The sequence below is a fragment of the Lichenostomus cassidix genome, chromosome 11 (genome assembly GCF_008360975.1).
Source record: "Lichenostomus cassidix isolate B80296 chromosome 11, HeHo_3.0, whole genome shotgun sequence".
Taxonomy (NCBI): domain Eukaryota; kingdom Metazoa; phylum Chordata; class Aves; order Passeriformes; family Meliphagidae; genus Lichenostomus; species Lichenostomus cassidix.
The window spans coordinates 1,138,172-1,166,048 of NC_139492.1; the positions used below are offsets into that span (position 1 = coordinate 1,138,172).

The following is a 27,877-nucleotide window of genomic DNA, read 5'->3' on the forward strand; positions in this document are numbered from 1 at the left end:
GAAGAAACAAGTTTGGAATAAAAAAATCCAGGCAGCATTTTAGATGTAGGAAACTATTTGTGCCCCTGAAATCAAGGGAAATCACACCCCAGGGAATGAGCTGGGAGAAGGGAGAGGACACAGCACAGAACATCTTCACATTCTCAGGGAAGCAGGAGGCTCCCAGCCCCAGCCTGACCCAGGACAGGAGCCTGGGACTGTGACAAAGGGCTGAGGGCTGTGAGCTGTGAGAGCCCAGGCTTGGGCTGGGGTCTGTCAGGTCACAGACAGGCCTGGTGGAACAACTCGAGACAATAATCCTTCCTAAAAGATGAACCCAGCCAGGGCGCTCCAGGCAGCAACAAGCACTTCAATGCTTTCCCTGATGAACACCAGACAACCCTGTCAACAGGGCCTGTTTTGCAAGAGCCACGAGGATGAAGCAGCTTTTCCTGAGGTGATTCCCAACAAACACACCTGCTTTTGCTGGATTTCCAAGAGCACCTCTTCAGCTCTGAACCAGCAGTTCAGAGCAGTCTTCCCATGTGTCCTCAGAGTCACCCTCTGCACAGCTGGTTTCCCATGTCCCACTGTTAAGCTCTGAACAGTTTTGTTTCAACCTCTGCTTGAGAAGCACTTGCTGTAAAAACTGGACATAAATTATTGACTAGGGAGAAGGAGGCCCTTGTCCTGCACCACTCCACAGCTCTAATGAGCTTCATGTGTGCCAAAACACCCCCGAAGCCTGACACATTCTACACACACAGCAGCATGTTGTGGGCAGTTTATTCCAGCCAAGGCTGTTTGTGTGTTATGTCCAAAGGTTACACAAGAGCTGCAGCAGCTCAGCTCAGCCCCACAGGGGTGTCCCCATGCTGAGGGCACAGCCCTGCCCTCCTGCCATGGCACAGAGCACAGCCAGAAGTGGCTTACACAGCATCTTCCACCCACAGGAACATGCTCCCTGCTCCTGTGTACAAGAAACCTTCACAGCAGATCAGACTTACCCAACTGCTAATCACCACCACCCTGCTGGGAATCAATTCTGAATTCCCAAGGAGTTCTCCTTCCTGCAGGATAAAGCTCAAAGAACCAACCTAGCCATCCCTCAGTTTTGGGGTAGCAGCAGCATAGCAATTCCCTGCTCAGCATCTTTGATTCTGGAGCTGAGAAGGCAAAGGGTCTGTGTCCAAGAGAAGCCTCCAGAGCCCTCCCATTCCCCACGGGAGTGAGTTCACACTGGTCTCAGGCGTGGTTCCTCCTCCTCCTCGTGGTTTGGTGGCTGGGGAGGTGTTTCCTCCTCCCTGGTGTCCTGCTTGTCCCTCTCTGCCTGCAGCCAGCTCTGAGGAGCAATCATCTTCTTGGGCCCGTGGGGTGGGGGTCCAATCAAAGCTTCAATGTCATCGTAATTGATCACTTCTTTCTCCAGGAGGGCATTGGACAGCTGGAAAGGAGAAAGGTGACAAAATGAAGGTTCCCAACTGCATCTCTGAGGTCTCAGCACCTGCAGCCCCCCAGCTGTCCCATCACAGATGGGGTGACCCTGAAGCCACTGGAGACAGGACCAAGTTCTCCAGGCTCTGGCACCATTCCCAAGAACATGTTTGGCCAGGAATACACAACACAACTGCAGGCAACAAAGCAAGCTCTTGGGAATGATTTGGAGTCAGAGCTCCAGGAACAATGGAAGAAGTGTCCCTCCTGCCACTGTCACTGCACCTGTGGTCCAAGAGCCAAAGCAGCAGCATGGAGACTTCAGGCAGACCCAGAGCCTTCCCTGTACACACACAGCACTAACAAAGAGCTGCCTGTTCCTGCAGCAGGGGCTGGAGGTCAGCACAAGTTTCTCTCCAGAAGAGAGGAATTCTCTGGCCCCTCTGGCAGCAGCACCACCCCTCTGGAGCAGCAGGTGGCTGTCCAGCATGGAACTGCTCGGTCCTGCTGACGAGATGCGACACGCTGGCCTGGCAACCGAAACACTGACTCTGGAGATACTTTGGCTGCACTTTAAAGTTTCTCTGTGCTGAGCCTCTAGCAAACATCTGGCTGCTGTTAGATGGCAGCAGCAGGACAGAGGAGCCTGCAGAGACACCCCTGAGGATCCCTGCTCCAGAGCTGCCAGGGCACTGTCCCAGGGACAGCAGCATGTCCGAGCTCTCTCCTTACCACGTACTGGAGGCCTGACGCTGTGTAGCTGAAGAGGCTGTTGCTGTTGTTTGTTTAAAAAGATTTAAGGAAAAAAATTGCTCGATTTGCAAAATAGGCAACATTAAGTTGACTCTTGGTCATTTTGGAAATCACGGACTGGAATTCTGAAGGGAAGTCAAGGACAAACAGAGGGTGCTGTGACCCAAGCTTGGCCCAGCATTGGGCACAGAGCTCCCGGTACAGATGGGGATGTACCAGGGTGTGTGTAAGGAATCAAAGCTCTATCTCTGCAATGAGGATCCTTTGGTGTATCAAGTACCAAGGAGGTGAAAACTGCCTGGAGCCACCAGAAAGCAGGAACTAGTCCCAATCAGCCAAAGTGACAGGCCCCATATTCCTCCACCAAAGCCAGAACTGTCCACCTGATTCCTGGCTTGGCTTCCCCAAAACAGTTACTGTCTGCTCTCCAGGAAATCCCACTGCCAAGAGGCAAGCAGAGAAGTGCAGGTGAAGGACACAAATTCCAGCTTTGATCATTTCCACAGAGCATTCCTCCTCCTCTACCCTGCAAACACCAGCTGGTGTGAGGAGGCAGACTACTCACTGCTGGGAAAGGCACACACATTCCTCCCGTGCCTGCTCTGAATCTGGGGGATACACAGTAAACAGTCACTCGTTCCCAACACTCCCACTACAAGACTTTCTAAGAGAGAGACACTGCAGCAGCTGAGCTACAGAGCACAGAAAGCAGCAAGGCAAAAACCACCAGTGAAAAACACCCAAACCAAGTCAAAACAACCAATAAACCCCCACACAATTCAACTCACTGTTTGCAGCTTGTCCCGGTTCTCCAGCAAGAGTTTTTCTGTGCGCCTGTAAGCCTGAGCCACCAGGCTTTTGGCTTCCTTCAAGAAGCAAGAAGAGGGAGTTGGGTGTAGGTGGCAACAAACACAATGTGTGGCTAAACAAGGAGAGCACTGAGGGATGGAATCTGCAAACTGAGCAAGGCAGAACGTGGCTCCCATCAACAGAAACTATGGATGAACTGGCTGAAGAAAAGTCCAAGGAATGCTGGTGATAAAGGGCAATGAAATCTTGTCCTAGCACAGCTTGATGGGAAATGTTAAGGCTGTCCAGGAGCTAAAGGTGCAGCTCAGCACAAATCTCAAGGAAGCACAGCCATGGTGCTTCTGAAACAGAGCTTTTTTTGTTTCCAGCTTTTTGACTTTTCAACTGAATGTGCTTTTTTCAGCAATGAGGCCCAATTTCCCTTCCAATTTCCAAGGCTAATCTGCAGTCAGTCTGGCCATCATTTTGGTTAGATCTGATCTAGGAAGTGCAGACATTTACACTGTGCAGCTGAGACTGTAAGAGATTTCTTGCCATCTCAGCCCTGCACAGCACAGGGCTGAACTCACAGCCAGGTGGGATCCTGCCTGTTCCTGCTGCCTCACTGCACTGCCCTGACACAGTCATGGAATATTGATATTTGATTTGATCACAGCTCAAGCGCTCACTCACTGACCAAAATGCAAATTATTTGGGTATAAACCTCTTGCCATTTTTCACTGAGCTACAGAAAGAAAAGAACAAGAAGAAACCGTTAGCCCAGGGTGGCCTTACATGGTCCATCATTTGCTGCAGGCCCTGGCTGAAGGGGCGCCGGCCGATGCCAGGGGCACTCTCGGGGTCTGGGAAGGAGATCTGCCCAATGCTGGGCACCATCCCATACTGCTTCACCATGGAGTAGGCAATCTTGGTCACCTTCTTCAGGTCATCCTGTGCTCCTGGGCAGGAAAGACACAGATCTCAGCTGAGTGCAGGAGGAGCACATCCTGCACAAACACATGTCCTACCAGTGGAGAGAGCAGAGGACCCAATGGAGCCCATGGAGGTGAACACTGCACCCACTGAGGGACCTTCCTGTACATCCCAGGACCCAGGAGTGACCCTACTGTGGCCAGCTCACCTGAGTCCTGACCTGCCACTGCCCACTGAGCAACCTGGTGTCCCTGCCCATGACATGGGGTGGAACCAGATGAGCTTTAGGGTCCCTTCCAACCCAAACCATTCCATGATCCTATCTGAATTTAACTAGTTGGAAACAGCACAGAAAGCTCTAGGTCTTCTCAAAGTCCTCATCAACAATTGCAACTGTGGCCTTAGGGTTTGGGACAAGTCTGAGACAACACAATGACAACCACCCCTGAGACCTCCATGCTCTTTTTGACAAGTGTCAAAACACACCATGTGACATTTCTTCCTCTTCCCAGCACAGGAAACCTCCTTCCCTTGCTCAGATCCCCCTGGACCTTCACCTGCCCATGCCAGGCTCTGGCTCCTCACCTGTGGTGACCTTGTTAAAGGTGATGGCCTCGGCCACTCTGCCCCCCAGGGCCATGCACATCCTCTCCAGCAGCTGCTCCTTGGTGAACAGGTACTGCTCCCGGGGCAGGATCTGCGCGAATCCCAGCGCCGCGTTGGTCCGAGGGGCTATGGACACCTGCAACACAGGGCAGCTTCCTCAGCTCTGAGAGCAACACAGATCCCACTACAGCAGCACAGGGAGGGCAGGAAGAGGCCTCTGCATTCCCAGTGAAGTTTGTCCATAGCCAGGGACAGGCTGACCTACAGAGACACAGCCAAGGACAGCAGCATGTCCCCATTCCTGTACTGAAAGCTCTGCCTTCACACACAAACATATTTTCTGCTCAGGAAACTATTCTTAACAGTAAGTCACAGAAATCCTGAAATTCAGGAGTTACTTTGGAGTGTATAGGCCACACAGAGTTCACTGACTCTGCACCAGAACCCCTGAGATTACCTGCAGAAAGACAGGAGCCTTCAGAAAAGTAACAGCCATTCCCCCCACCCATTAAACCATAGCAATTAACACCAGTTCTGCTTACACAATGGGTCATTCAGAGTGAATGTGCTGCTGGTAACGAGCCAAGGAGCTGTCACCCTTGTCATTTCACTCCCCACCTCCCCCCCAGTGTCCCAGCTTTTGGAGATGTACACAGATCACATCCCAGGGTGCCACAGAGGCCTTTCCCTGCAGAGAAGGGCTTCGGGCAGACAACCTCCCAGTCTGGAAAACACATCTGTCCATCGGTATCAGAGCAAATCCTGGAATGGCTTTGCCAGCTGCAATGTGCTGGGAAAGGGATTGCATTTGGATGTGTGCACACAGAGCAGCCTGGAAATGCATGACTGAGCAGCAGCACCAGGAGACTCAAGTTGCTTCTAATTTTTAATTACACAGCTTCTCCTATAGCTGGTTAATCAGCTTTGCACCAGCACTATCATCAATGGTGCCTAATAATGGATTTCTCCACAGCATAAATTAGGGACATGGTTTATATAATCACAGAGTCATTAAAGTTGGAAAAGTCCTCCAAGACCATCAAGTCCAACCTTTGACCATATCCCACCAGCCCACTGAACCATACTGTAAAGTGCCACCTCTGCTTGTTCTTGAACATTTCCAGGGATGGTGACTCCACATCCCTGGAAAACCTGTTCCAATGCTTAACCAAGCTTTCAGTGAAGAATTTATTCCTAATATCCAGCCTGAACCCCTCCTAGTTTAGTGGTAGGTTGGCAGTGCTGAGGTAATGACTGGACTCAAAGGTCCTTTCCCAGGAAAATGATTCTGTGATTGGGTACTTGCCATCTCCTTTGCTGCAGTAGCACAGCCCCAGGCTCACAGAGCTCAGCAGAACTCCACACAAGTACCACAAAGCAATCTTGGACAGGGAAGCCCTCGGGACTCCCTTCTCTGCCAGTGGAGGTACCTTCATGACAGCCTCGGTGTGCTCCAGCAGCCATCCAACCAGCGCGTGCCCAGATTCATGGAACGCCACAACCTTCCTCTCTTCTGGTGACAAGATCTTACTTCTTTTGGCAGTGCCTGTGGGAACACAGACCAGGGTTTGATAAGCTATCAACAGGTGGAACCAGAGGGCATAGCCTGGTCCAGCCAAGTGCACAGCCTGTGGCTGAACTGTTTGTGCTGCACACCAGAAAGGGGGAGGCAGCAAAACCCCTTTAACTACGATGTTTGGAAAAGGTGCTCCCTGGCCCTGAAGTGGAAGGCAATCCATGCTTGGAATTACTTGAAAATCCTGGCACAAACTTCTCCCCCTTCTCCTTACAACAGACTTAATAAATAGACAAGTAATTCGATATTTGATTTGATCACAGCTCAAGAACCCTGTTCCCAGGGTCAGATCTGCAACAAGGCAGCTTACTCTTTTTTTTTTGGTTTTTTTGTGGAAAAAATCCCCAAACAACACAAAAAAACCCCAAACAACAAAACCCAAAATGAGACTAGCTGGCCTCACATTGATTTTGCTGTTTTCAGTCCCTTAGGCAAAACAAGAGAGATGTTGCATTATATATACAAGGTCCCAGCTGAGAAAATTGTGCATTAAGAGTGCTCAGATCAGCTGAAGTCCAAGAGTAGATACAGAAATCCTTCTCCAGAGGCTGGAAATGTCTCTGATTACACATGGCATGCTCTGTATGAGCTTATTCCCAGGCTCCTGAGAACCAGCAAATGAAGGCATAACTCACACTTAACCCTTCCTCCAGAAAGGTGGTTTTCAAAAGTATCTATTTTCCAACTCGGTGAGCAAGTCCAAGAAGGATTAAAAAAAAAAAAAGGTGAATGGAAGTAAAACTTCTATCACACAGGAAAAATAAGTGCAGAACACACAGTGTGTCAGGCACTCATTACAGCTTGGAATGTTGGATGCAAAAAGGTCCCAGGATTTCCAGGCCAGAGTCCCCACACAGAGCCTGGAGCAGCAGAGAGAACAGCCAGTCAGAAGCAATATTGCACCATGCTTGCTTCACATCTTGGAAAACAACATTCTATTAACATGAATTTTTAAACAAAGTCAAGGGCTTTATTAAACAAGGAAACAACAAAATTAGTGTGGCAGATCTTGTAAAATTACTGCTCAGGGACCCTGGTAACTGCTGTGCCCCGCCAGGCACGATGGAACGGCAGATTAATTTCAACAGCCTTGATTTTCATCAGTCAGTCCCTTACCCTGCCCTCAGCAGCATGTGAGCATGGCCCTGTATGGCTATTTCCATAGCAAGATGTATCTATTCTCTATAAATATATATGTATATATACATACACACATGTAAAAAATTCTGGAAGCATTCCCATCAGTCCACTGAGGGAGGGACTGTGCTCTTCACAATAGCACACAGTGTGTCTACCAACATTATTTCTTTTCCTACATAATCTCCAGGCAGGAAGTTCCCTAAAAGCCTCTACTTATCACATTTGTGACACAAACCACCCAGGAAACAACTCTGGTGCATCTCTACTGGCCTTACACAAATCCCACCAAGAAAATAAGCTCCATCTTCCAAAGCCAAGCCTTAAAAGCCTCTGTGTGCTCAGCAGGTTTCTTCCCTCACTCCCAGGAGACCTGATTGACTGCTTTCTGTTCCCAAACTAAAAACACAATGGGAACTACCACAGAGAGAAGTTCTTGCTCCTCCCTTACAGCAACACAAAGCTTTAAGGGCCTCTGGACTTGCAGAGCTCCCTTTTGATTCCACCCCACTCTTATTAAAACCAGAAGCTCCTAATGGAAAGCACAGTAATATCTTCTTTCTTTCAAGAAAAGCTTTTATGAGAACTGAAATGCCCTCTTGATTGTGAAACCCAGAAGCATTCCTATGACATGGAAAGGGTACATTTAATACAGGGGCCTGAGGGGTTGTTTGGGATCTTTTAGACTCAGTCTACAAAAAATAGCTGGTCCTGTTAATATGAGAGAATCTGATTAAGCAATAAAAAGCCTCCATGGCCTCCTAGACACAGCAGAGCCTGAGTGAGGCCAGGCAGCTCTAACTGCCAAAGTCCATGTCCTACAATGCCCCACCACATGGATCCCAGAGATCCCTTCTGCTGCCATTCCCCCAGGCCTTCCTTGCTTTTTGCTTCATCTTCCCAGTCTGGGGAATTAAGGCAAGGCTAGAGTTTAGAAAGAAAAGGCAAGTGAGTCCCTACAAGTCTGGTGCTTTTGCTCCTGCAGATGGGAAAGTAAAGCAATTTTTACAAGAGCAAGTGGTGGCATGGCAAGAGGGAATGGCTTCAAATTGAAAGAAAGGAGGTTTACTTGGGATATTAGGGAAAAAAAAAAAAAAAAATCTTTCCTGTGGGGGTGCTGAGGCCCGGGCAGAGGTTGCCCAGAGAAGCTGTGGCTGCCCCTGGATCCCTGGAAGTGTCCAAGGCCAGGCTGGACAGGGCTTGGAGCAACCTGGGATAGAGGAAGGTGTCCCTGCCCGTGGCAGGGAGTGGAATATAGACTTCAAAGTCGCTTCCCACCCAAACCATTCCAGGATTCTGTGAGCTTTGCTGTGGCTTATAAGAATTTCTGTGTTACAGCTACAGTTGTCTCACTATCCAATCCTGAGAGCTCCTCAGTACAGTTTGGGATTTGTGTTTTTATCCAAAGCACTCCAAGGGTTTTGTTTTTCTGTGACAGGTGAAACTGTGAGGAATATTCTCAAACATCTTCTTTTAAATAAACAATTCTCTTAAGCATTTTCTGATAAAGTAAACACTCAGGACTTAATTCCAGGATCAGTGAGCAACTGACCCAGTACAAACATCCTGTTTCACATGTTCCACTAAAAAGGCACAGAATGCCAGTCTGTGTGCCCAGGCTCCCCCCGGGAATGGAGCCTGGAAGCAGTTCAGTGTCTGATTATGAAATCCACGGCTTGGCTCCAGGGCAGTTCAGCCCAAAACCCACCAGATTCAAATCCCTCAGGTGAAGTCAAGAGTTCTGGGAACTCTTTTCCCCTCCCTACAATACACTGCTACAGGGAAATCTCCAGAGGTTCCTCCCCTGGCAATGGCACAAGCAGCAGGGAAAGGCCACAGGATGTTCTCACAGGGAGAACAGTGCTCTACTGTCTTGCAGTTTATTCTGCCAATTCATCAAAGCCTGGGCTTGGAGGGCAGAAAGAAAAATCCCAGATTTCTTGCTGGTGAGGATGCAAAGCCTATTTGCTATTGATGTTTATGTAGCAGGTGTCCAGAGCAGCAAGAAAAACCCAGAGATACTGTCACTCTTCTTGTTTAAAAAAAAACAAAAAAACAAAAAAACACCAACCCACAAAACCTCCAACCTTCTAAACTGAAAAAGCAACAGATTCAAATTCTCCTCTATATTATTTTGCCACTGGTCATTTTCCCTGAGCTATGGGTTCAGACTCCTGCAGATTCAGGAAGATGGAGCCGTTTGGGGTCTTTTTCAGAGAACTTTCTGTGACTGTCATTGAAGACCTTCAGGCTAGGGCACAGTCTGGACCCATCTGTCTTTCTGGAATGTAACCCACTCACCTGAGCAGCACAGAAATGCTACAAGAGGCTACAAGAAATGCTGCTGTACTGGTAGAGGTTGCCCAGAAAAGCTGCAGCTGTCTCATCCCTGGAAGTGTCCAAGGGGTCCAAGGCCAGGGTGGACAGGGCTTGGAGCAGCCTGGGACAGTGGAAGGTGTCCCTGTCCATGGCAGGGGTGGGGCTGGATGAGCTTTAAGGTCCCTCCCAACCCAAACCATTCCATGGTTCCATGAAATAGCTGCATCTCTCACCTGCAATGACTCTTTCCACAGCATACTCGAAGTTGGAGGTATCGATGGATTTGTGGCCTTCCCTGGCAGCGTGAAGAGCAGCTTCATTGCAGATATTTGCTATGTCAGCTCCTGCAGACACGAGTTCACAAGAGTTATATTGCATTGAATGTGACAGAGAATTCAGAGGAGGAACAGGCACGAACAAATCTGGAGAAGGACCTAAGGAAGTCAAACAGCCTGTGCTTTTTGTTCCTTGGGAACAGAGAGCAACACCAGTCCATGGTGTTGATGTTGGATTTGAATAACACAACTGCTTTGGCAGGGAATGCAGATACCACACAGAGCTCAGCAATCCGGGAGCAGGCTGAGGCCAAGGCTGGCTCCCAGGGACAGGGATGGTGTGGGCAGTGGGCTGGCACAGGCTGCTGCTCTGCTCAACCTCGCAGAGAAGAGAAGGAACATCTGTTCCCAGTTTGTGTGGGTGGGTGATGGTGGCGGGGGGCTGCTGAGAGAAGTCACGGAGAGGCAGCATGCTGGGGCCTGGGAGAGGGGAAACCCAGAAAGGATATTCCAGGAACTTCACATAAACAGGAACTCTGGAGCCCCTTGCTCAGCACTGTTTCAAGCTCCCAGGGACCCACCCTGGAAGCAGGCTCGATGCAGGAGCCAGGCAGAGCTGTCCAATTTCTAACTCTGACCAGCAAAATAATTCCTACTCATTCCTCCCATCATTTTTCTGGTAACATAAATCAATTTAACAGTTGCTCCTCTGAAGTGCAGCACCTCATCCTCAACAGCTTTGAAAGGAGCATGACTGGTTCCCTTCCCTTAGGAATTAGGCACCTGGGCATTATAAAAGTGTGTTTTCCCTACCTCCCCACCCTGCTAGTCCCACAAATTTCAGGACATTGAAAATAGAATTGAATAACCGCTCATCAGAGTTCACCAGAGAGCTGGTCAGGTTACTACATTTTTTTCTATTTCCCACAGAAATGGAGAAAAAAAAAACCTTTTTGACCAAAACTCCCTGTTAGACCCCCAGCACCCAGAAGGTCCAGCCCAAACAGAGTGGGAGCAGCCCTAGCACACATCATACCACTGAATCCCGGGGTCAGCTCTGCCAGGTGCTGCGAGTAGAAACTGCCGTCCTGGATCAGCTTGAGGCCCTTCAGGTGCTGCTCAAAGATCTCCTTTCTCTCCTGTAAAGAACAGCCAGCACCTGAGCCCAGCCCAGGGGTCACAACGCTGCTGTCCCTGGCAGGGAGCAGGGTGGTGGCACTGTCGGCAGAGACACTGACAACGCCGGCACAGGGGACAGCGACAGTGCCAGCAGAGGGCAGGGCTCTCCTTGCAGCGCTCCAGCAGCCCTGATAAACACCCAGCTCTCAAATTCCCAACAGATGCACGAGGCTCCCCCTGAGTCACTGCTTTCTCTCTGGGGCCACTCTCTCCTCCTCACTCTCACTCTGATCTGTCTTAACATTTCCCTCACCATAAAAGCTCTTGCAGGAAGGAGCTCTGACTGCCTCGACCTGCTCCTGCACAAACCACAGACTGTAAAGCCCATCCAGTAGCTCCTCAGCCTGTGCCCATTTCCCAGAAGGAGGTGGGGGTGAGATGCCGCTGGCTTCTTGCCACCAGTGACTCATTCAGCTGGTCCAGGAGATCCTGATTCAAACAATGGGCTCAGTTGCCAGGGTTTTCCCCCTTCCTCCTTCAGGGCAGCTGCACAGTTCATGCTTCCGGGGCCAGATTCTATCAGGCATTTAAGGTATTTTCACTGAAAACTCTGTGGAGGACAGTGAAGCACAGATGGGAGAGGAAGAGCCTGTGCTGGCAGAGCACACAGATCCTCACTGCAGCTGAGCCTATTCCCAGAACTCTGCTACAAATGTCAACACAGCGGACATGGAAGACTCTTGTAAATGGATTTAAAAAGCATTCAGGAGGAGAAAGTCACTTAAGAGGCTGCCTAAAGGAAAACGAGGAGCCTTACAGGGATAGGGAGTGCAGTAAACCTACAGAACAAATAGTGCTCAAGGCACATGACAATTTAAGCTCTCACACCAGCCAATTGCCAATTAGGTGCTTCCCAATTTCCTGAATAGAAGACACAAACACGGTTCTGCATCTGCATGGCAAAGGGAACCTCATAGAAGAATTCACTGCCAAGGCTCTACCAGAGCAGAGACCTCCAGACCAGTGAGCTGTCACTTCAGAAGAACAGGCCACTGCATTAGCACCACAAATCCTTGATTCAGAGCACAGAAACAGGAACAAAGGCAAACAGAGGCTCAACATTCCAATCTCCAACAAACTCAGTCTTTGCCAGGCCAGTGAGTCACCAGCAGGGACTGGGACACGTCAGTCACAGGAAGGACAAGGCAGCTGGTGGAACATACCTGGAGTGTTGGGAGGTCAATAAAGATGTGCCTGTCCAGCCTGCCAGGTCTCATCAGAGCATTGTCCAGGACGTCGGCGCGGTTGGTGGAAGCCAGCACTATGACATGATCTGTGGTCCCCATTCCTGCCAAAAACAAGGAAAACCAGAGGGGCATGTTTTCTCCACCTCAGATTGGCACACAGTGGGCTGGAGGCAGGGGGTGGAGTACACAACTTTACACAAAGCTAGAGGGTGTTCATGGCATCCTTTGGGGCTGTTGAGGCTGAATGTCCCCTGCAGCTTGGAGCAAAGTCAAGGAGGAACCTCCCAGGTCACCCAGGGCCAGTCCCTGGTTATCATGGATACTCTGAAATCCCCAGTTTCTTTACTTAATAAGCCTTGGCTTAACACATCTTTTTCTCCTTCCTATCGCCACACTGGAAAATTGCACCAACTAGAACCCAGAACAGAACCTCTATTTTGATGAGTTCACATATACCTTCTCACCCCCACGATAAGTCAGTTCCTGATCCTTTAGATCCAGGTTGTACAAGCAGCATTTCTTAGCTGAAACAGCCTTTTTCACAAATTTCCATGGAAAGCCCTTTCAGTTTTTATTTACTTTCAGCCTTCAGTCACAGACAGACCAACAGGGGAGGGGACAGGCTTTCCTCTGACCAGCTCAGGTTAGTGCAGAGAGAGGACCCAGCTTTGCCACCCAACAAGGGCCATCTTACAGCACAAGTTCATCTTTGACCCCTCACTCACCTCTTACAGGCCCCGCACAGACCAGCCCTGCAGAACCTACACCACACACAAAACACAACCCAAGAGCTTTGCTCTGATTATCAGCACAGAATTTGGCCAAGGCAGTCAGAGCAGGTTCTGTCTCCACGTCCTAAAGATGAAAGGAGCATGGGGATTTACAGGCTGCCTGAGAGCAGCCTCCATGGAGGCATCAAAGATAGACAGGATTTCCTGGGGAAGGGAAGGCACTGGCAGCTGCAGGAAGGCAAAGAGGGGCAGGCGTTGCACTGCCTGGGTGGGGAGCCAGAGCTCCTGTTGAATCACTGGCCCACGCTGTTATTTATTGCATTCCTCCAGGTGCCTGCAGGCCCCTGGGCATGAGTCACCTGCTTCCAGCACATTCCCCAGCCCTGGCACACAGCAGCCTTCCCAGGGAAAGGACACTACAGTCCCATGTGCTTCCCTGTGCCAAGTCCCACGCTGTGGAGAGGCGGCTCCGTGCACGTAAGCTGGGCCAGTTTCAGCTCCAGCAGAAGAGCTGCCAAATGTGTCAGCGTGCGAGAGCTCAGCACAGATCAAGGTTCCAGGTGAGGCAGGGGACTGGCTGTGCCAGCCTGTGCTGCAGCAGACCCGGTGCTCCCTCTCTGCAGGCTCCTGCCTACATAAGCTGCCGGAGAGGATGAAGCAGAGCATCCTTCAGGCGTGTATCACACTGCACTCTGGAGTGGGATAAACAAGCAGAGACTGGCAGGCACTCCAGGAATGGCAGGATTAGATGGCACAGTGCATTATCTGCCTTGCAGCTGGGAAGACTCTCTTAAAATAGGTCTGACTATTAGAACAAATAAAAAACCAGAAGCACTGAGAGCATCCTCCTCACATCAGCTTCTGCCCCACTTGCTTAATGCAACACCACCTGGCATGTCACAGGCAAAGACGAGCCAAAGGAACAGGCTACAAAAACAACACCTCATCATATCAACAAATGAGAGACAGCTCTGAAAATGCAGTCTGAAGAATGGAGTTCCTGCGAGGGTCACAAATGAGCCAATCCAGAAAGGAAAGGGAAAAAGGGGCCACTTGAACTGCAAGTGCCCTGCTCCCCACTGAGCAACCCATTGCTCGGTAGGCACCTCACCTGCAGGGTTACAGTGTCACCCTCCAGCCCTTTGCCCAAAGCCTTTGGACATCTCCTGGGAGCAGTGGCACTGCAATGCGACTCCTTCCTGAAGGAAGCCTCAGGGCTGCACATGGCACAGCTCAGGACTTGTCTGAGGGCTCCAGGTGAAGAGCTGCTACCAAAAGCTGCCCTGCATTTCCTGCATTCACAAACCCCAGCTCAGCCCAGGACTGCCAAAGCTCCTCTCAAAACATCCAGAACAGAGGAGAGATTTGGGTCACATTCCTCTTCCGCTTGTCTGCGGTTTGAGAGGGAAGATTCACTATTCAAAGCAGGCACCTGCTCCGACAGAGCCGGGTTTGTGCGTCACTCACTCTGCTCTCACAAACAGCTTCTGTAGAGAGGCTCCCTCCAGCACCTCCCCTTCTCCCACCACATCCCGGTGCTTCCCGAACTCAGAGCAAGCTGTCAGAGGGAAGGAACCCAAAGCTGCTGAGGGAAGAGCCCTCTGATTATCCAAAATGTTCACACCCATGTGACCAAACCCCAGGCTGCACTCACCCCATGCAGCCCATGGTGCCCTCACCCCCTGCAGCCTGCACAGCTCTGATCCTCCTTTTCTCCCTCTCCCTTCCCTCCGAGAAATCTCATTCAATCACAGAAATCCAACAATCACCAGTGACTCACTGATCTGCTTTTGTGCATGATTTTTTTTCTCCAATTAACACCTAACTCAGGTCTATGCTGTCACCTTGCCTTCAACCCTCAATTTAATCTCAACCAGAGCTCTCAACTTTCCATCTCAAGGCTTTCTTACAAACACTCAGCACTCCTGGGGCAGAACTGTTGCCCTCCTGAACAGTTTATTCACTGTCAACCTGAGAACTGTTTTGCTGCAAGCACATGGCACATCAGTGTTGTTTTAGGTGACACATGCCGTTAGGTAACACTCCAGTGACACGTGCCAGGATCCTGCTGATCCCATGTTCCCAGTACCAGGCTGACATCCTTGCCAGCTGTCTCCTGTTTGACACTGTCAACTCCTTGGACTGTTTTTTTTAGTACGTGTTTGATAAAGCACTGAGCAAAATGAGGGACTCAGTACATGATCTGTGCGAGACATGAATAAAGAATGAGATAATATAGATTTAAAAATAAACCAGGCAGCACACTGCAAACAAGGGACTATAAAGTACACATTGAGGATAATATTTACCTTCTAAACTCACTTTCCAATTGAGCTGAACCCTCATTTCTGCATTGAGACTCACCAGGAAAACACTCTGGAAGCCACACCTAATTTTTTACAGACTGATGGAAATCAGACATTTTCATTTTTAGGATAGACATGTGGAATGTACTGACTACATATTCCTGAACAGACATGCAGGCTTCCATTCAATTCAGAGGCCAGCTCACCCTACAACTGTCAGGGGACAAAAGGACCCACCCAAGCCAGGATTGCTGGTCTGTGTTACTACTGGCCTTTTGCTGTCAAGATCATCTACTTCACTGCAAACACTCAGTGCAGAGCCAGCAGATGGAACTCGGGTCTAAGGCTGCTTTTGGTGCAGGATGGCTTTTAATTTTTCATATGAAGAGTGTGATGAGACAACATGACAGTCAAGCTATGAGTCACAGTTACAGTCAAGGAAAAAGTGAAACAAACACTCCCTGATGGGCAGGTAGTTGGTTATTCCTTACCCTGCTCTGCAGTAGTAAGATTTAGCAACAGAAATATTGCAAGTTGGGTCAGTGCTGCAGGCTTGGACAGAGACAGGACTAAGGACTGCCAAGGGATTATTTTTTGTGTGAAAGTGAGCAATGGGCCAATTCCAGGTGCAGAACAGCCAGAAACCAAACACAAGTGTGGCATGAAACCAGGACTTGTTTGCAAAGCTTATCTCCCTCATCTTAGAGATCCTGTGGTCAGGAAGACAACACAAACATAAGGCAATGGACAGGAGAATTGACACATTACATCTTATGTCCCTTTGGGACAGCTGAACTCTAAACCCTTACAGGTTTTAAACCACCACCTGTCTCAGACTGGATACAGCAAATATCCAACAACATGTAATGGCCAGCTGGACTGAAACTCCAGGGTTTAAAATTTACTAGATTTAGGGACTAGTGATGGGATATGTGGGCTCAGACCAGTTCAGACTTCAGCAAGAGAACACTCGAGAGGCCAGGCAAGTTCAAGCACGACAAAGAAGGACAGGCCAACAGCTGGACCTCTGAAGAGATAAGGGCAGGGAGAAGCACTGACCATCCATTTCCACCAGCAGCTGGTTTAAGGTCTGCTCCTCCTCAGCATTGGCAAAGCCAGACACGTTGGTGGAGCGTTTCTTGCCCACAGCATCGATCTCGTCAATGTAGACGATGCAGGGAGCGCGAGCCTGCGCCTCGCGGAACAGGCTCCGGACACGGGCAGCTCCCAGACCTGCAGGGAAGGGCAAAAACAATCAACCTGGTGGCTGAAACTGATAGCAAAGCTGGAGAGCAACACTACTGGTCCTCAGTGAGACCCCTGACACGGGGCAAACCCTCAGAATATGACAGTCCCTCTCTCAACACTCCCAGCACAAAGAAACAGCCCCAGAACTCGTGTTTAGTCCCTAGGCTTGGTCCATCCTGGAGCTGGGTTTAACAGGGCTCCTTAATCTGCAGGGCCTCCTACAGCTGCGGCAAGAGGAGCTTTGCTCCCAGCTCCAAACGTGGCCTCCTGTTCTTCCCACAGCTCAGAGCAGAAATAGTCAACATTTTCCTGCATAGTGACCCTTGTCAGGTCTCAAGAGATCCGTGAGGAAGGAAGAAAAGGAGAAGAATGGAAATCCCAAGGCACACAGAAGCCTACTTTCCCCATCTGCATTCCCATACAAGGAAGGAAGCCTCAGTCAAGGGCTTTAATAATAGGTACAGGGAAGCCAGAGAGAATGCTTGCAGGTGAAGGACCACAGCTGCACACTGTCAGAAAGCAGCGACCAGAAATGCACTTCAGATACTACACAACTAAGGAACTGCATCACTGAAAATCTTTTATCTCTCCAAAGTATCCAACTCATCCTCCCCATGCCAAAGCCTGTCCTTTGTCAGAAGCCCAGCAAGCATCCTCCAAATCCACAACAGACCAAGAGAGCTCCCCCCGGTTCCTCAGAGCACCTCACCTCCAATCACCTCCACGAACTCGGAGCCTGCCATGGCCAGAAATGGCACCTGGGCCTCTGTAGCCACAGCCTTGGCCAGCAGTGTCTTCCCACAGCCTGGAGGGCCCAGTAACAAGGCACCCTTGGGCACTTTGGCCCCGAGCTGGAGGTAGCGATCAGGATTCTGCAAGGACAACACAGCTGGGTCAGAGCCACAGCTCACACCAAGCACCTGCACCACAGTGGGGTCCCCAGAGCTTCCTGAGAATGTTTTCAGCCTGGGCAACTCCGAGCTGCCAACGGGAGCAGCTCCATCTGCACTGCCATTGTGGAACTGGACATACAGAGCTTGCTCCAACAGAGGCTGTCCAGAACCATGAAGGACAAAGAGAAGAGCAGCCTCTCCTCCCCAGATCACACCCCTATCCCAGAAGACAGGGAGCAAACACTTATTTTGTTCTACTTCTACATACCTTTAAATAGTCCACAAATTCTTTAACTTCCATTTTTGCCTCGTGCATTCCTGCTACATCCTTGAAGCCAATCCCTTTCCCAGATTTCCCATCCACAATGGTGAAACGAGCCATCTTCAGCTGGTTCTGTGGAAGGCAGCACAAGGACTAAACAACTTTGGACAAGGCAACAGTCTGGAAAGGCTGTTTGCTACATGTTGGGAGACAGCCCAGCCCAGGGAGACAGCCCAGCTGTCCCTACCAAACACCACTGGTGTTTCATGGATTTTTCCTCTGGAGAAACTTCCCACACGGATGGTTGACTCAAACTTTATTTATCCACATGTTGGGAAGAGACAGAATAAACTTGCAGTAATAGTCCCGACACAACCCAGTTAAAAATCCATGTAGACCAGGCAGGGACGATTATTAAAAACATGCAGATGTCCAAAACCTGACTTGGGATCTCCTCCCTGATTTCTAAATACTCTGATTCTTAATACACATGGGACAGACAGAGTTCTGAGGAATATGTGTTGATGGCAAATAACTGTCAGTGGTAAATAATTGCCAATACTTGTGAAAGCACAGACACTTTGCACCAGTGTCTGATGCTGCTGCTGGTTTCTGCTGGAAACACCCCAGGCCAAAACTATAGGTTCTCAAACTGAACAGCCACCACGCTTCCGTCTCCTGATGCATGTGAAGCCACAATGAGAGTCAAAACAAGAATTCAGTTAAACATCCCACTCGTAACTGCTTGGTAAGTTCTACTCAAAAGGGCTACTCAGGAGGGTTTTTCTTTCAGAAGAAAGTTTATGGCTTCTGAGGCCTCAGAAACATCCAAAGGAAGAGTTAATCTCAGGGCCTGGCTGTCTCCACTTAGACAAGGACACAATCTAGTCCTCAAGGCCTCATTACTCAACACTTCTTTAAAATATTCTCTTTCTCTGAGCAGCTGCATCCTTTTGTTCAATGAGAATCTCAAAGCCAAAAGAGAACTGCGGAGGAGACTGAGTGGGAAATCCAACAAGGGACTGAATTCACTGTGTTTTCATCCCCAATCCCTGCGGTCAGGGGCAAAGCACCCCAGGCTGATTCCTACAGTTTCATCAGCTGATCCAGGCCAGGGTGGGAGAGGGGAGGAGGAGGAGGTTTGCCTGGTGTTGCAAAGTGAGGCATGCGGCAGGAGCAGAACAGGCCAACACATAATGAACTCCAGAATCTGAACATATTTTATAAATTGAGAACTCATTTTGCAGAAAGCAGCAATTCCTACTTCTGGCTGTATGGGAGGCATGTTGGCAGGGCCCAGTGAAAAACACCATCTGCAGCTGCAGCTCATTAGGAAGCTTTGAAAACAGCAAACTGGACTGAAATTCCCTGAGCTCAGCCCTTCCTGCCACTGGGAAGGAAAGGGACCTCAGCTAAGGCCAGTTAAGGTACCAGCCAGGGAGATGATCAGCACAGGATGCAAGATGTGGCAAGACTGGAGAGTCCTTGGCACCAGTTCATCCTCATCCTGCACTGACTATCCTGGAAAAAGGGGAGGAGATAACCCAGCAGAAGCCAAGACTCCCCACAGGCTGCAAAACATCCTCAAAACCCAGGCTACTCACAAAGGCATTGAAGCCTCCGGCCCTGCTCGCCACCCTGAAGAGGCGGAAGATGCTCCACAGCATGGACACGGCCACCAGCGTCACTATCAGGGAAAGGACATCACTGAAAGGACAAAGACAGGTACAAACTGAAGCGTTCAGCCACAAGCTGGTCAGTATTACCCAACATGGCTATTTTTAAGGACATTAAAGCTGCAGTGCAAACAAGCAGACGTGACTAAGAAAATGGAATTTTCACAGGTTTTTATACAGATACATAAAACCCCAAATCCCAGCCATTACATAACCTAAGAAGTTAAGCAGAGGACACTGGCAAACATTGCCTACAGCTGTGGAAGAAATTCGACCTCACCATCCACTTTGGAGGCATTTCTGCTTCTAAAACAAGCAGGACCTCCAGGCGCTCGGATCACACCCGGAGCAGAATCCACTGGGGCTGGCAGTGCATCCAAAGGGAGCTCACTGCAGAGGACAGTGTCTAGTAACAATAGGGATTCCAACTCCCCTAATCCTGGCAGAAATCCCAGTGTGGGTCTCCCATTAAGAGACTGCTTGATCTTCCCTAGTCAAACCTCTCAGGAGCCCTTTATGCCAGAAAAAAAGTGCTCCAGCACCAACACTGTCAGTTTTCTGGATTCTTTGGAGCACCCATTGTATTAGAAGGGAGATGGGGAGGAGCAGACATGACACTCCAGGTTTAGCACAGTTACAGGACAAACATGCTGAGGACAAATACCCTGTGAGGTCTAAACAAAGGATGCTCCCAAGAGCAGGAAAAATGATCCTATGCCAGATGACAGGCTGAGATTGGTGGGCCCCTGTTCTGCTCCACATGCCTGAGGAACCACCCGGCCTCAACACACTTCTGTGGTTATCTTTACACCAGGAATGTGAGTTCCACCTCTCACAGAGGGATGATTTACTGAAGCAAGGGACCAGCAGGAGCTCTATACCCAGCTGCATTTGTTTCTGCTCAGTGAGAGATGCAAAGGCAACACTGAAACCTGAAAGTCACCTTCAGTTTGCCTGCTCTGCAAACAGGATTAATTCTGAAACACTCTGAGCGCCCACAGCGCGAGCTGAGCTAAGCCCAAGCTGCAAAGGCTCTGCACCTCACAGGCTCAAACTTCAGACTGAGACCAAATCCTCCAGACATTCATCAGGTCTTCTGAGAGACTTAACACCCCATCACAGCTCTTAAAAAATTCTTTAAAATCTCTTTTGAGGAGCAGGGGAAACAGCTTGTGTTGGGGACTGATTGTCTGCTCAGTCCTCTCTTCCCGTTACATGTAAGTCTGAAAAAATTGGCAAGTTCTGAATTTGAACTGAAGGTCTCATACTGCATTATTAGTTAAAAAAGCTTATCCTCATGTATTCAACTATATATTAAAAATGTCCAGATGTTGATGAGAGGACAAAATCCAGCCCAGGTATCCATTCATAAACAGACTTCACATTTTGGCAAGGTGTTTGGGAAGAATTACACACACTGCCCATCTCCAGTGGGAAAACTGAAGCATTTTAATGAGGAAGGAAGGCTTAGTGCACCCCCAGCCTCCTCCACAGGCCAGGCTGTAACCTCACTTGTTGCCAAGATTTCTATCACATTCTGAACTTGAACAGTTGATTATGAGGACAAAAAGTGCTCAGCTGGGCAAGATCTCAGACTTGGTGACCCTGACCTGAAACATTCTGGCCTGTTGCATGTTGCAATTCCAGAATTTTTAGGACCCTCACTTTTCAAACATTAATGTATATCTAAAGCACCTTATCTTTCAGAAATATTCATTCAATGCTCCAAATCCAAGCCCACTTTTTAGTTCTGTATTTAAATAACAACATTTAGCTGAAAGTCACTTTCCTCTCCAAGCAAATGATGCTGTCACCAGTACAAGAGAAACAGTAAGGACAAATTTATATCATACTTTCCATAAAAGCCAGGGTGTTTGTAGGAAATGGGAATTCTCTCTTTCTCATCAATATTCAGCTCATCCTCCACAGCTCTGAGCTTCTCTTCGAATTTGTCGATGTTTGCCACGCGCATGGTGTACAGCAGGGTCACGTTCTGGGGACAGGCAAGCCACAGCAGCATGGAAATATTATTTATTTTATATCAATATCTGCAAGGAGCAGAGAGGCACAGCATGGACAGGTCAGGTAAAAATTAGCCTCATGCTACACCCTTTCATCCTGCATCAATGAACTCAGGAGAAGATGACTGACACCAGGGTTATGAGTGAATTTAGGAACGCTCTGGTCTTAGGAAAAAGGGCTGATGGAGTTTGACAGAACACTCATGACTAAAATGCAAACAGGAGAAAACTCTTGAAACAAAATCCAGTCATAAGAGTTTACAATCTCCTAGACACCTTCTCCTGTATAAGACTGAGCTGGTAGAAGAAAATTTAATTTCTCCAGCTTTTTAGACATACAAAAGATCTTTCTCCAGGCCACTACTAATTTTTACTACTCAAACTGGAAGTCTTCCAGGTTGCTTGAAGCCCCTTGAAATTCAAATGCAAGAAAGAAGAGAATTAAAGAAAAGCAAATTTACCAGCTAGAGTTTCACTGAACATACACATTCACTAATTCAGTCACCTTCAGTAGTATTATCTAAGCTCATTCACTGCAGCTGTAGGGAGTCACTCACAACTTGTCCATGTGGAGTTCCTCCTGGGTGCAGATAAATCTCCACGATGTCACTCTCGGGCACCACCTCGATCCTCTGCACCTCCCCCTTGGCCAGCATCTCGTTCACAAAGTAGTTCCAGGAGATGTTGGTCCCTTCCCTGTTGTCGCTGACCATGAAGCGAAGCATCAGCACGATGAAGGTGAGGACAAGCAGTGCCCGCAGACGTTCCAGGTGCATCTGATTTTCCCTTCTCCTGCGTTTCTCCTCCTCTTCACAAGAAAGACAGCAGAGAAAACAAGATTGAAGTGTAGCTGTGGAGCTTTCTGACCCAAAGAAGGGATAATTAAATGACAAAGATCTATACAACGGTACCTTACAGGGGGTTTGTGCTGCATGTTTGGTTTCTCCTGAAGGACTGGGATTCCCATGGTCCTGGTGCACCAAACCCACTAAAATCCCACCAAATATCATTCTAGGCTAAAATAAGACACTCTTTGCTGGCCCCATATGGAGAGAGGTCAAATAAAGCCACAGGATCCTTGCTGCTAAAAGTCAAACTGCAGAATGACTATAACTTTACACAACATGGTTCCAGAACAGAAAATATTAGGAATAAACCTAGTGTCCCTGGTAACTCCCACAGCACATTATTATTTCCAGGTGAGCTCTGATCTCCAGCACCTGCACCAAGACTCCAGTAAATACCTGCATTTGCAGAAAATAGGAGATAGCACAGCACACAAATACACTACCAATCCATCTGCCTTAACCAAATTCCCCAGATTTTCTCCCATACAACTCACCTCATGTTTCAGAGGGTTTGATAACTTGCCCACATTACAGATCTGTATCCAAGAGGGATTCCCATGCTAGATGTGCTTTCCCCCACTTTTATTGTACCAGAGCCACGCTGAAGCAATGACACGTGGAAGAGAGACGTTTTACTTCAACTATTTGCCACCAAATAATTTCCCAGTCTTAAAACTTTTTTTTTTGCACTGCACAGGCAAATTTACCATTCTGTGGGCTGTTAAGGACTGTCACAGCACAGTTCAATGTCAACTGCTGGCCAGTGTTTGAGTTGTTCAAATGACAACAAATATCTCTGCCTCTCTCCAGTCACATGTAAGTGTTCCCAATATATAATTTAGCACTTGCTCTTGATATACAATTTAACAGCAACAGCACCATGGCACACATAAATACCCTTCTACACCCAGAAATAAATTCATTCTGTGCCACTGGGCTCTAATGCACCAGTGCTGCAGCCCAGATTTGATTTATTTGCAAATTCATAACAAATGTCCTGACACCAGCATTTATCACCGGTCACCAATTAGGCCCTACGCACACTGCAACAAAACCCAGGGACAAACATATGACCCAGGCAGCTGCTAAAAAAAGTCCTCTGTCCTTCAGAGGCACAGCCTCATTTTTCACTGGTTCCCAGCTCTGCTCCATGCTGAACAGGAAAGGCTTGTTCCTAAATAGAAACAATGCAACTTGGCAGAGAAGTCATCATTTTAGAGGGCCATGACAAGCTCAGACTCCACATCCAGCCCATCCGCTTTGTTCTCTGCTGCCATCCCCTCACCGAGTGTTATCTGCTGCATCCAGCTTTGTTAGGACTCAGGAATTCATCCTAAAGATGCAGGATGACATCCACTACAGTCTTATTAAGGAAAATTAAAATACATGATAGAAGACTTGGTCTGCACAACATCCTGAAAAGCTGAGAAGGTTCTAAATAAAAAGATTCTACAGAGGAAAGAGACTTCTGGAGAGTGAATCCCAACATGAAAAGTCCACCTATGGCTGTGTAAGTTCCTAGGAGGTGTCAAGAGTCCACTCCTGCTAGAGCACCTTCCTGCATTACATTTCAGACGAAGTGGAGGCCCATAACCTGCTCTAAACACACACAACCAGGGGCGTGATCACAAAACATCACCCAGGGGAAAGCTGCCCACTAGACATCCTGACACAACTTCTCCCACTCCCAGGAATTAGATCTTTCTAGGACCTTTAACCTGCAGCAGAGTAATTCCAGGAGAAAACCCCATTTCTAGAAAGCTGGAAGGCAACAGCAAGCTTTCATCTAGTCTGCATTTAATTAAGGACAAAACCAATCTATTGCTCAGCTGAGGTAAAGCGTGACTGTCTGTACAGCACAACATCCACACTGCACCACAAGCCACCCCACAACACTCAGGAAATGAGTCCCAGGGACTGGATGTGACACTTGCAAGCAACAGCTGTGGGAATACTTGGAGCTTTTGAGTCTCTACAAGCCTCCACCAAGCAATGATTTGCCATTAACCCCAAATCTGAACTCTCTGATTAAAATCTTTGCAAGGGCTGCGGTGACAGTTTGAAGAGTTCTTTGTAATAATTACAGCAGAGACAAGTGTTCCCCTGGAGACCTGGGGCAGCATTCCCCCTCCTGGAGCCAGGCTGTCCATTAATCACAGGAGGAGAGAGGCCACAGAACACGGCGTGTTGCTGCTTACTGATTTGAACAGCTACAGCACTTCCAGGTGCTGTGCTCTGTCATCCCCTGGCCTTGCACACCACATTCCACACTTCCCGAGGACTCTGTGATAACTGAACTCACAATCCACTGAACACTTCTCTGGCCCTAAGGACACTGCAGTGTCCTTAGTGACACCAGCCAGGGTGTCAGAAGCAGCTGACCTCTGGCTTCAAATGCAAAAAGTCCAAGAGGATTCAGTTATTAAGCACAACAAAGCGAAAGCCAATGTTCACATCATTTGATGACACCCATGTAAACGTTTAGAGAATAAATTATGAAATTATATTACAATCTGTAATGACATTAAATGCCTCCCAGCTTGCAGTACAAAGCTCTGGAGCCATGGCAGGGGGTTGGAACTGGATGATTTTTATGGGCACTTCCAACTCTCTGATTGACAGGTTTTTAGGGAGATAAAATTAATTTTCAAAAAGTTCTGTACATGCCTGGGGCTTAGGAGAACAAGACATGGAAAAAACAGTATCCAGAAAGACTGATTTAAAAAAAAAAAAAGAAAAGTTAGTAATACAGCTGAGAACTCTTTAAGGAATTTATATTTGAGTTCTGTGAATCACTAGAAGTAGGGACACATCCACATGGAAGGTAAAGAAACATAAGAAAATAAAACCAAATCCAGCTTAAAGGACTGGGTTTAGGTAATACAAGTTTATCAAGTTGAAATGCTCTACAACAAAACCTCCCAACCAAAACCCAGCTAATATCACTGTCCCCCTTTGTAAAGGGCCAAAGGCCAAAGCAAACAGCAATGGAGTGATTTGCACAGGATGCAAAGTGGTCCAGAAAAAGAATCATTTTCATGATCTTTCATCCCCTGGTCAGATGTTAGGGAAAAAAACTGTCCTGTGAGGGTGCTGAGGCCCTGGCACAGGGTGCCCAAGAAGCTGTGGCTGCCCCTGGATCCCTGGAAGTGTCCAAGGCCAGGCTGGACAGGGCTTGGAGCAACCTGGTCTACTGAGGGTGCCCATGGCCCCTAGCAGGGGACTAGAAATGAGATGAGCTTTAAAAATCTCTTCCAACCCAAACCATTCTGGGATTTCTATGATCTGGCTTGTATCTTCCAGTCCATCATATAAACCAAAATACTCCTTCAAATTTGCTCTTAGCCCCAGGTAAGTTGCAGGTACAGGGAATGCAAAGGTGGATCTTCCTCCCTGTGTTTCAGTAAATCCCTGAATTTTTGGCACACACATACCATCCTCCTCCTGCGGAGATTTCTTCTTGAATCCCCCATTTTTCTGGCTAGTCCACTGACAGCTGGAAGTAGCAAACCAGGAGGTGCTACCTGCAGGCAAGCAGAGGGCAGAGATTGTTTTAATGGCACAAGGGAAATAATTTGGAGAAATTTCTTTAGTACTGAAACATGGAGACAATTCCAAGGGCAAAGCCATTGCTAACACTAGTGTGGGCAGTTAGGAACAGCCTCACACTTGGGATTGGAAATGCTCAGTACAGGAAATATAGGTAATGGAATTAAATCAGGTTTCTCAGGAATGCTGTGGAATACTCTAGTAAAAGTAAAAACAGGCTAAAAACACAAAGTCTAACGACTCCAGTACTTCCTTAATCCCCTGAGCTCATCATGAGAAGGTGCCATTGTTCATCCCTGTCACCAAACACAAACCTGGATCCCTGCAAACACACCCAGCTCCCACATCCAGGAACAGAACAGCTCTGCTGCCCTTTCAGGAATGCAGAGGGAAGGTGAGGAAAGGTCAGTTCACTTATGAAATCAGACCTTTTCCCTTCCTGCTCCTCAGAACTCACCCAGGAGATTCCAAAGTCTGACTGGATCCTGGATTAGGTGATGTTTTGTCAGAACTCCACCGAGACCTTGACGTGGTAGGGAAAGTGTTGGTGCCAAGAGGCTCTGAGGGAGGAGAGAAAGAAAAGCAAGACAACGATTGGAGAAGTGCTGTAGCTGCTCAAGCATTGTGTGCCTTTGTGAGACTCAAATTCCTGAGCAGAGAAACACTGTGGGTGAGTGTCAGGACAGCAGCTGGGAGCCCTCGATGGGATTCCTGCTTGTGCACTTCCCAGGTGATTTGGAAATGTTTATAGCCAGTTCAAAGAAAGCACAGATATAAGCAGACAACCCATACTCAAAACAATATTTCACCTTTTTCCTACCTCTGTCTGTATTTTGTTCTGAAGGCATGCTGGAAATCAGTTCTCAGAATGTAAAGATTCCCTACCATATTAACAAGGTTTTTAATGAAAAAATTACTTGTTAAAGGAAATTTTAGGACTTTTAACCCTCCTGCACAACAGCAAGGCCAACACAGCTTTGTCCCTGAGGTAACTCAGCAGGAATCCTGCTGTGGATATTCATATTTAAGTGCAATTTCACAACATCTGAACTAACAATTACTGATTGTCTCACTGAACACAAGTCTGGCCCTTTCTCCACTGTGATTCCCTGTCTCCCCTTCACTGCACAGGCTCCAATTTCCAAACCAGCCAGGGACACTGACTAGGCTGAAACCACTCACTCTTTCCTGGTTTTTCTCTTTTTACCAGCTCGTGCAGGCCTAGGGTGATAACCTCGGGATTCACGCTCTCTACAACACAACAGCTTAAATTTAAATCTATCCTAGAAAAACCTGGCATGAAAACACCATCCCACATTGCTCTCCCTCCACCTCCTACTGCACCACAAAAGAAGTCTTAAATCCAGAGAAGGCCATAAAGCTGATTAGAGGGATGGAACACTTCTTGTACAAGGAAAGACTGGGAGAATTTTGATTGCTCAGTCTAGAGAAGAGAAGCTTCAGGGTGACCTAACTGTGACCTTGCAGTGCCTAAAGGGGCTCCAGGAGAGCTGGAGACGGACTTTGGAGAAGGGCCTGCGGCAACAGGACAATGGGGAACGGTTTCCCACTGCCAGGGGGCAGAGATAGATGGATATTGGGAATGAATTATTCCCTGTGAGGGTCAGGCCCTGGCACAGGCTGCCCAGAGAAGCTGTGATGCCCCTGGATCGCTGCAAGTGTCCAAGACCAGGCTGGACAGGGCTTGGAGCAGCTTAGGATAGTGGAAGGTGTCCCTGCCATGGCAGAGGGTTGGAATGACAGGAGCTTTAAAGTCCTTCCAACCCAAACCATTCCATTATTCCCACAGTGTTTCCCAAGGCAGTGCCCAACAGCGCTGACACCTCTGGGGAGGCACGAAGCGAGGTCCCTCCCGAGCAGCCCGAGCTTCCCTCTCTCCCGTTCTCCTGCTCTCCCGGTGAGCGCCCCGTCCCCGCCGGTACCTGCAGGCCGCGCACCCCGCCGAGCGCACTGCCGCGGGGCCGGGCCCAGGCGGCGGCGGGCGGCCGCCAGAAGGAGCAGCGGCCGCGGAGAAGCCCCATCCGCAGCAGCAGCGCCATGTCCGCCGCGCTGGCTCCCCGGAGGCCTCACGGGCCGCGGTGTGAGTGAGGCCCGGGACGGGCCGCGGCGGCTCCGCCGGTACCGGAACCGCGGCCGCCGCGCGGCCGGAAGTGCC

At 48.7% G+C, this 27,877-nt stretch overlaps 1 protein-coding gene across 1 annotated transcript; it reads right to left on the reverse strand.

Moving 5' to 3' along the window:
- Positions 1 to 751: 751 nt before the first annotated feature.
- Positions 752 to 27,872, reverse strand: SPG7 (SPG7 matrix AAA peptidase subunit, paraplegin). The gene is made up of 17 exons (XM_085071339.1): positions 27,645 to 27,872; positions 26,159 to 26,261; positions 25,587 to 25,676; positions 21,862 to 22,112; positions 21,137 to 21,276; positions 19,212 to 19,314; positions 17,614 to 17,739; positions 17,162 to 17,324; positions 16,264 to 16,437; positions 12,144 to 12,268; positions 10,838 to 10,940; positions 9,760 to 9,870; positions 5,925 to 6,040; positions 4,474 to 4,630; positions 3,751 to 3,914; positions 2,955 to 3,032; positions 752 to 1,423 (listed from the first exon to the last, which is right to left on the reverse strand). Exons 1-17 carry the CDS (start codon positions 27,759 to 27,761, stop codon positions 1,214 to 1,216), a joined length of 2,331 nt encoding a protein of 776 aa, XP_084927465.1. The 5' UTR covers positions 27,762 to 27,872; the 3' UTR covers positions 752 to 1,213.
- Positions 27,873 to 27,877: the final 5 nt, after the last annotated feature.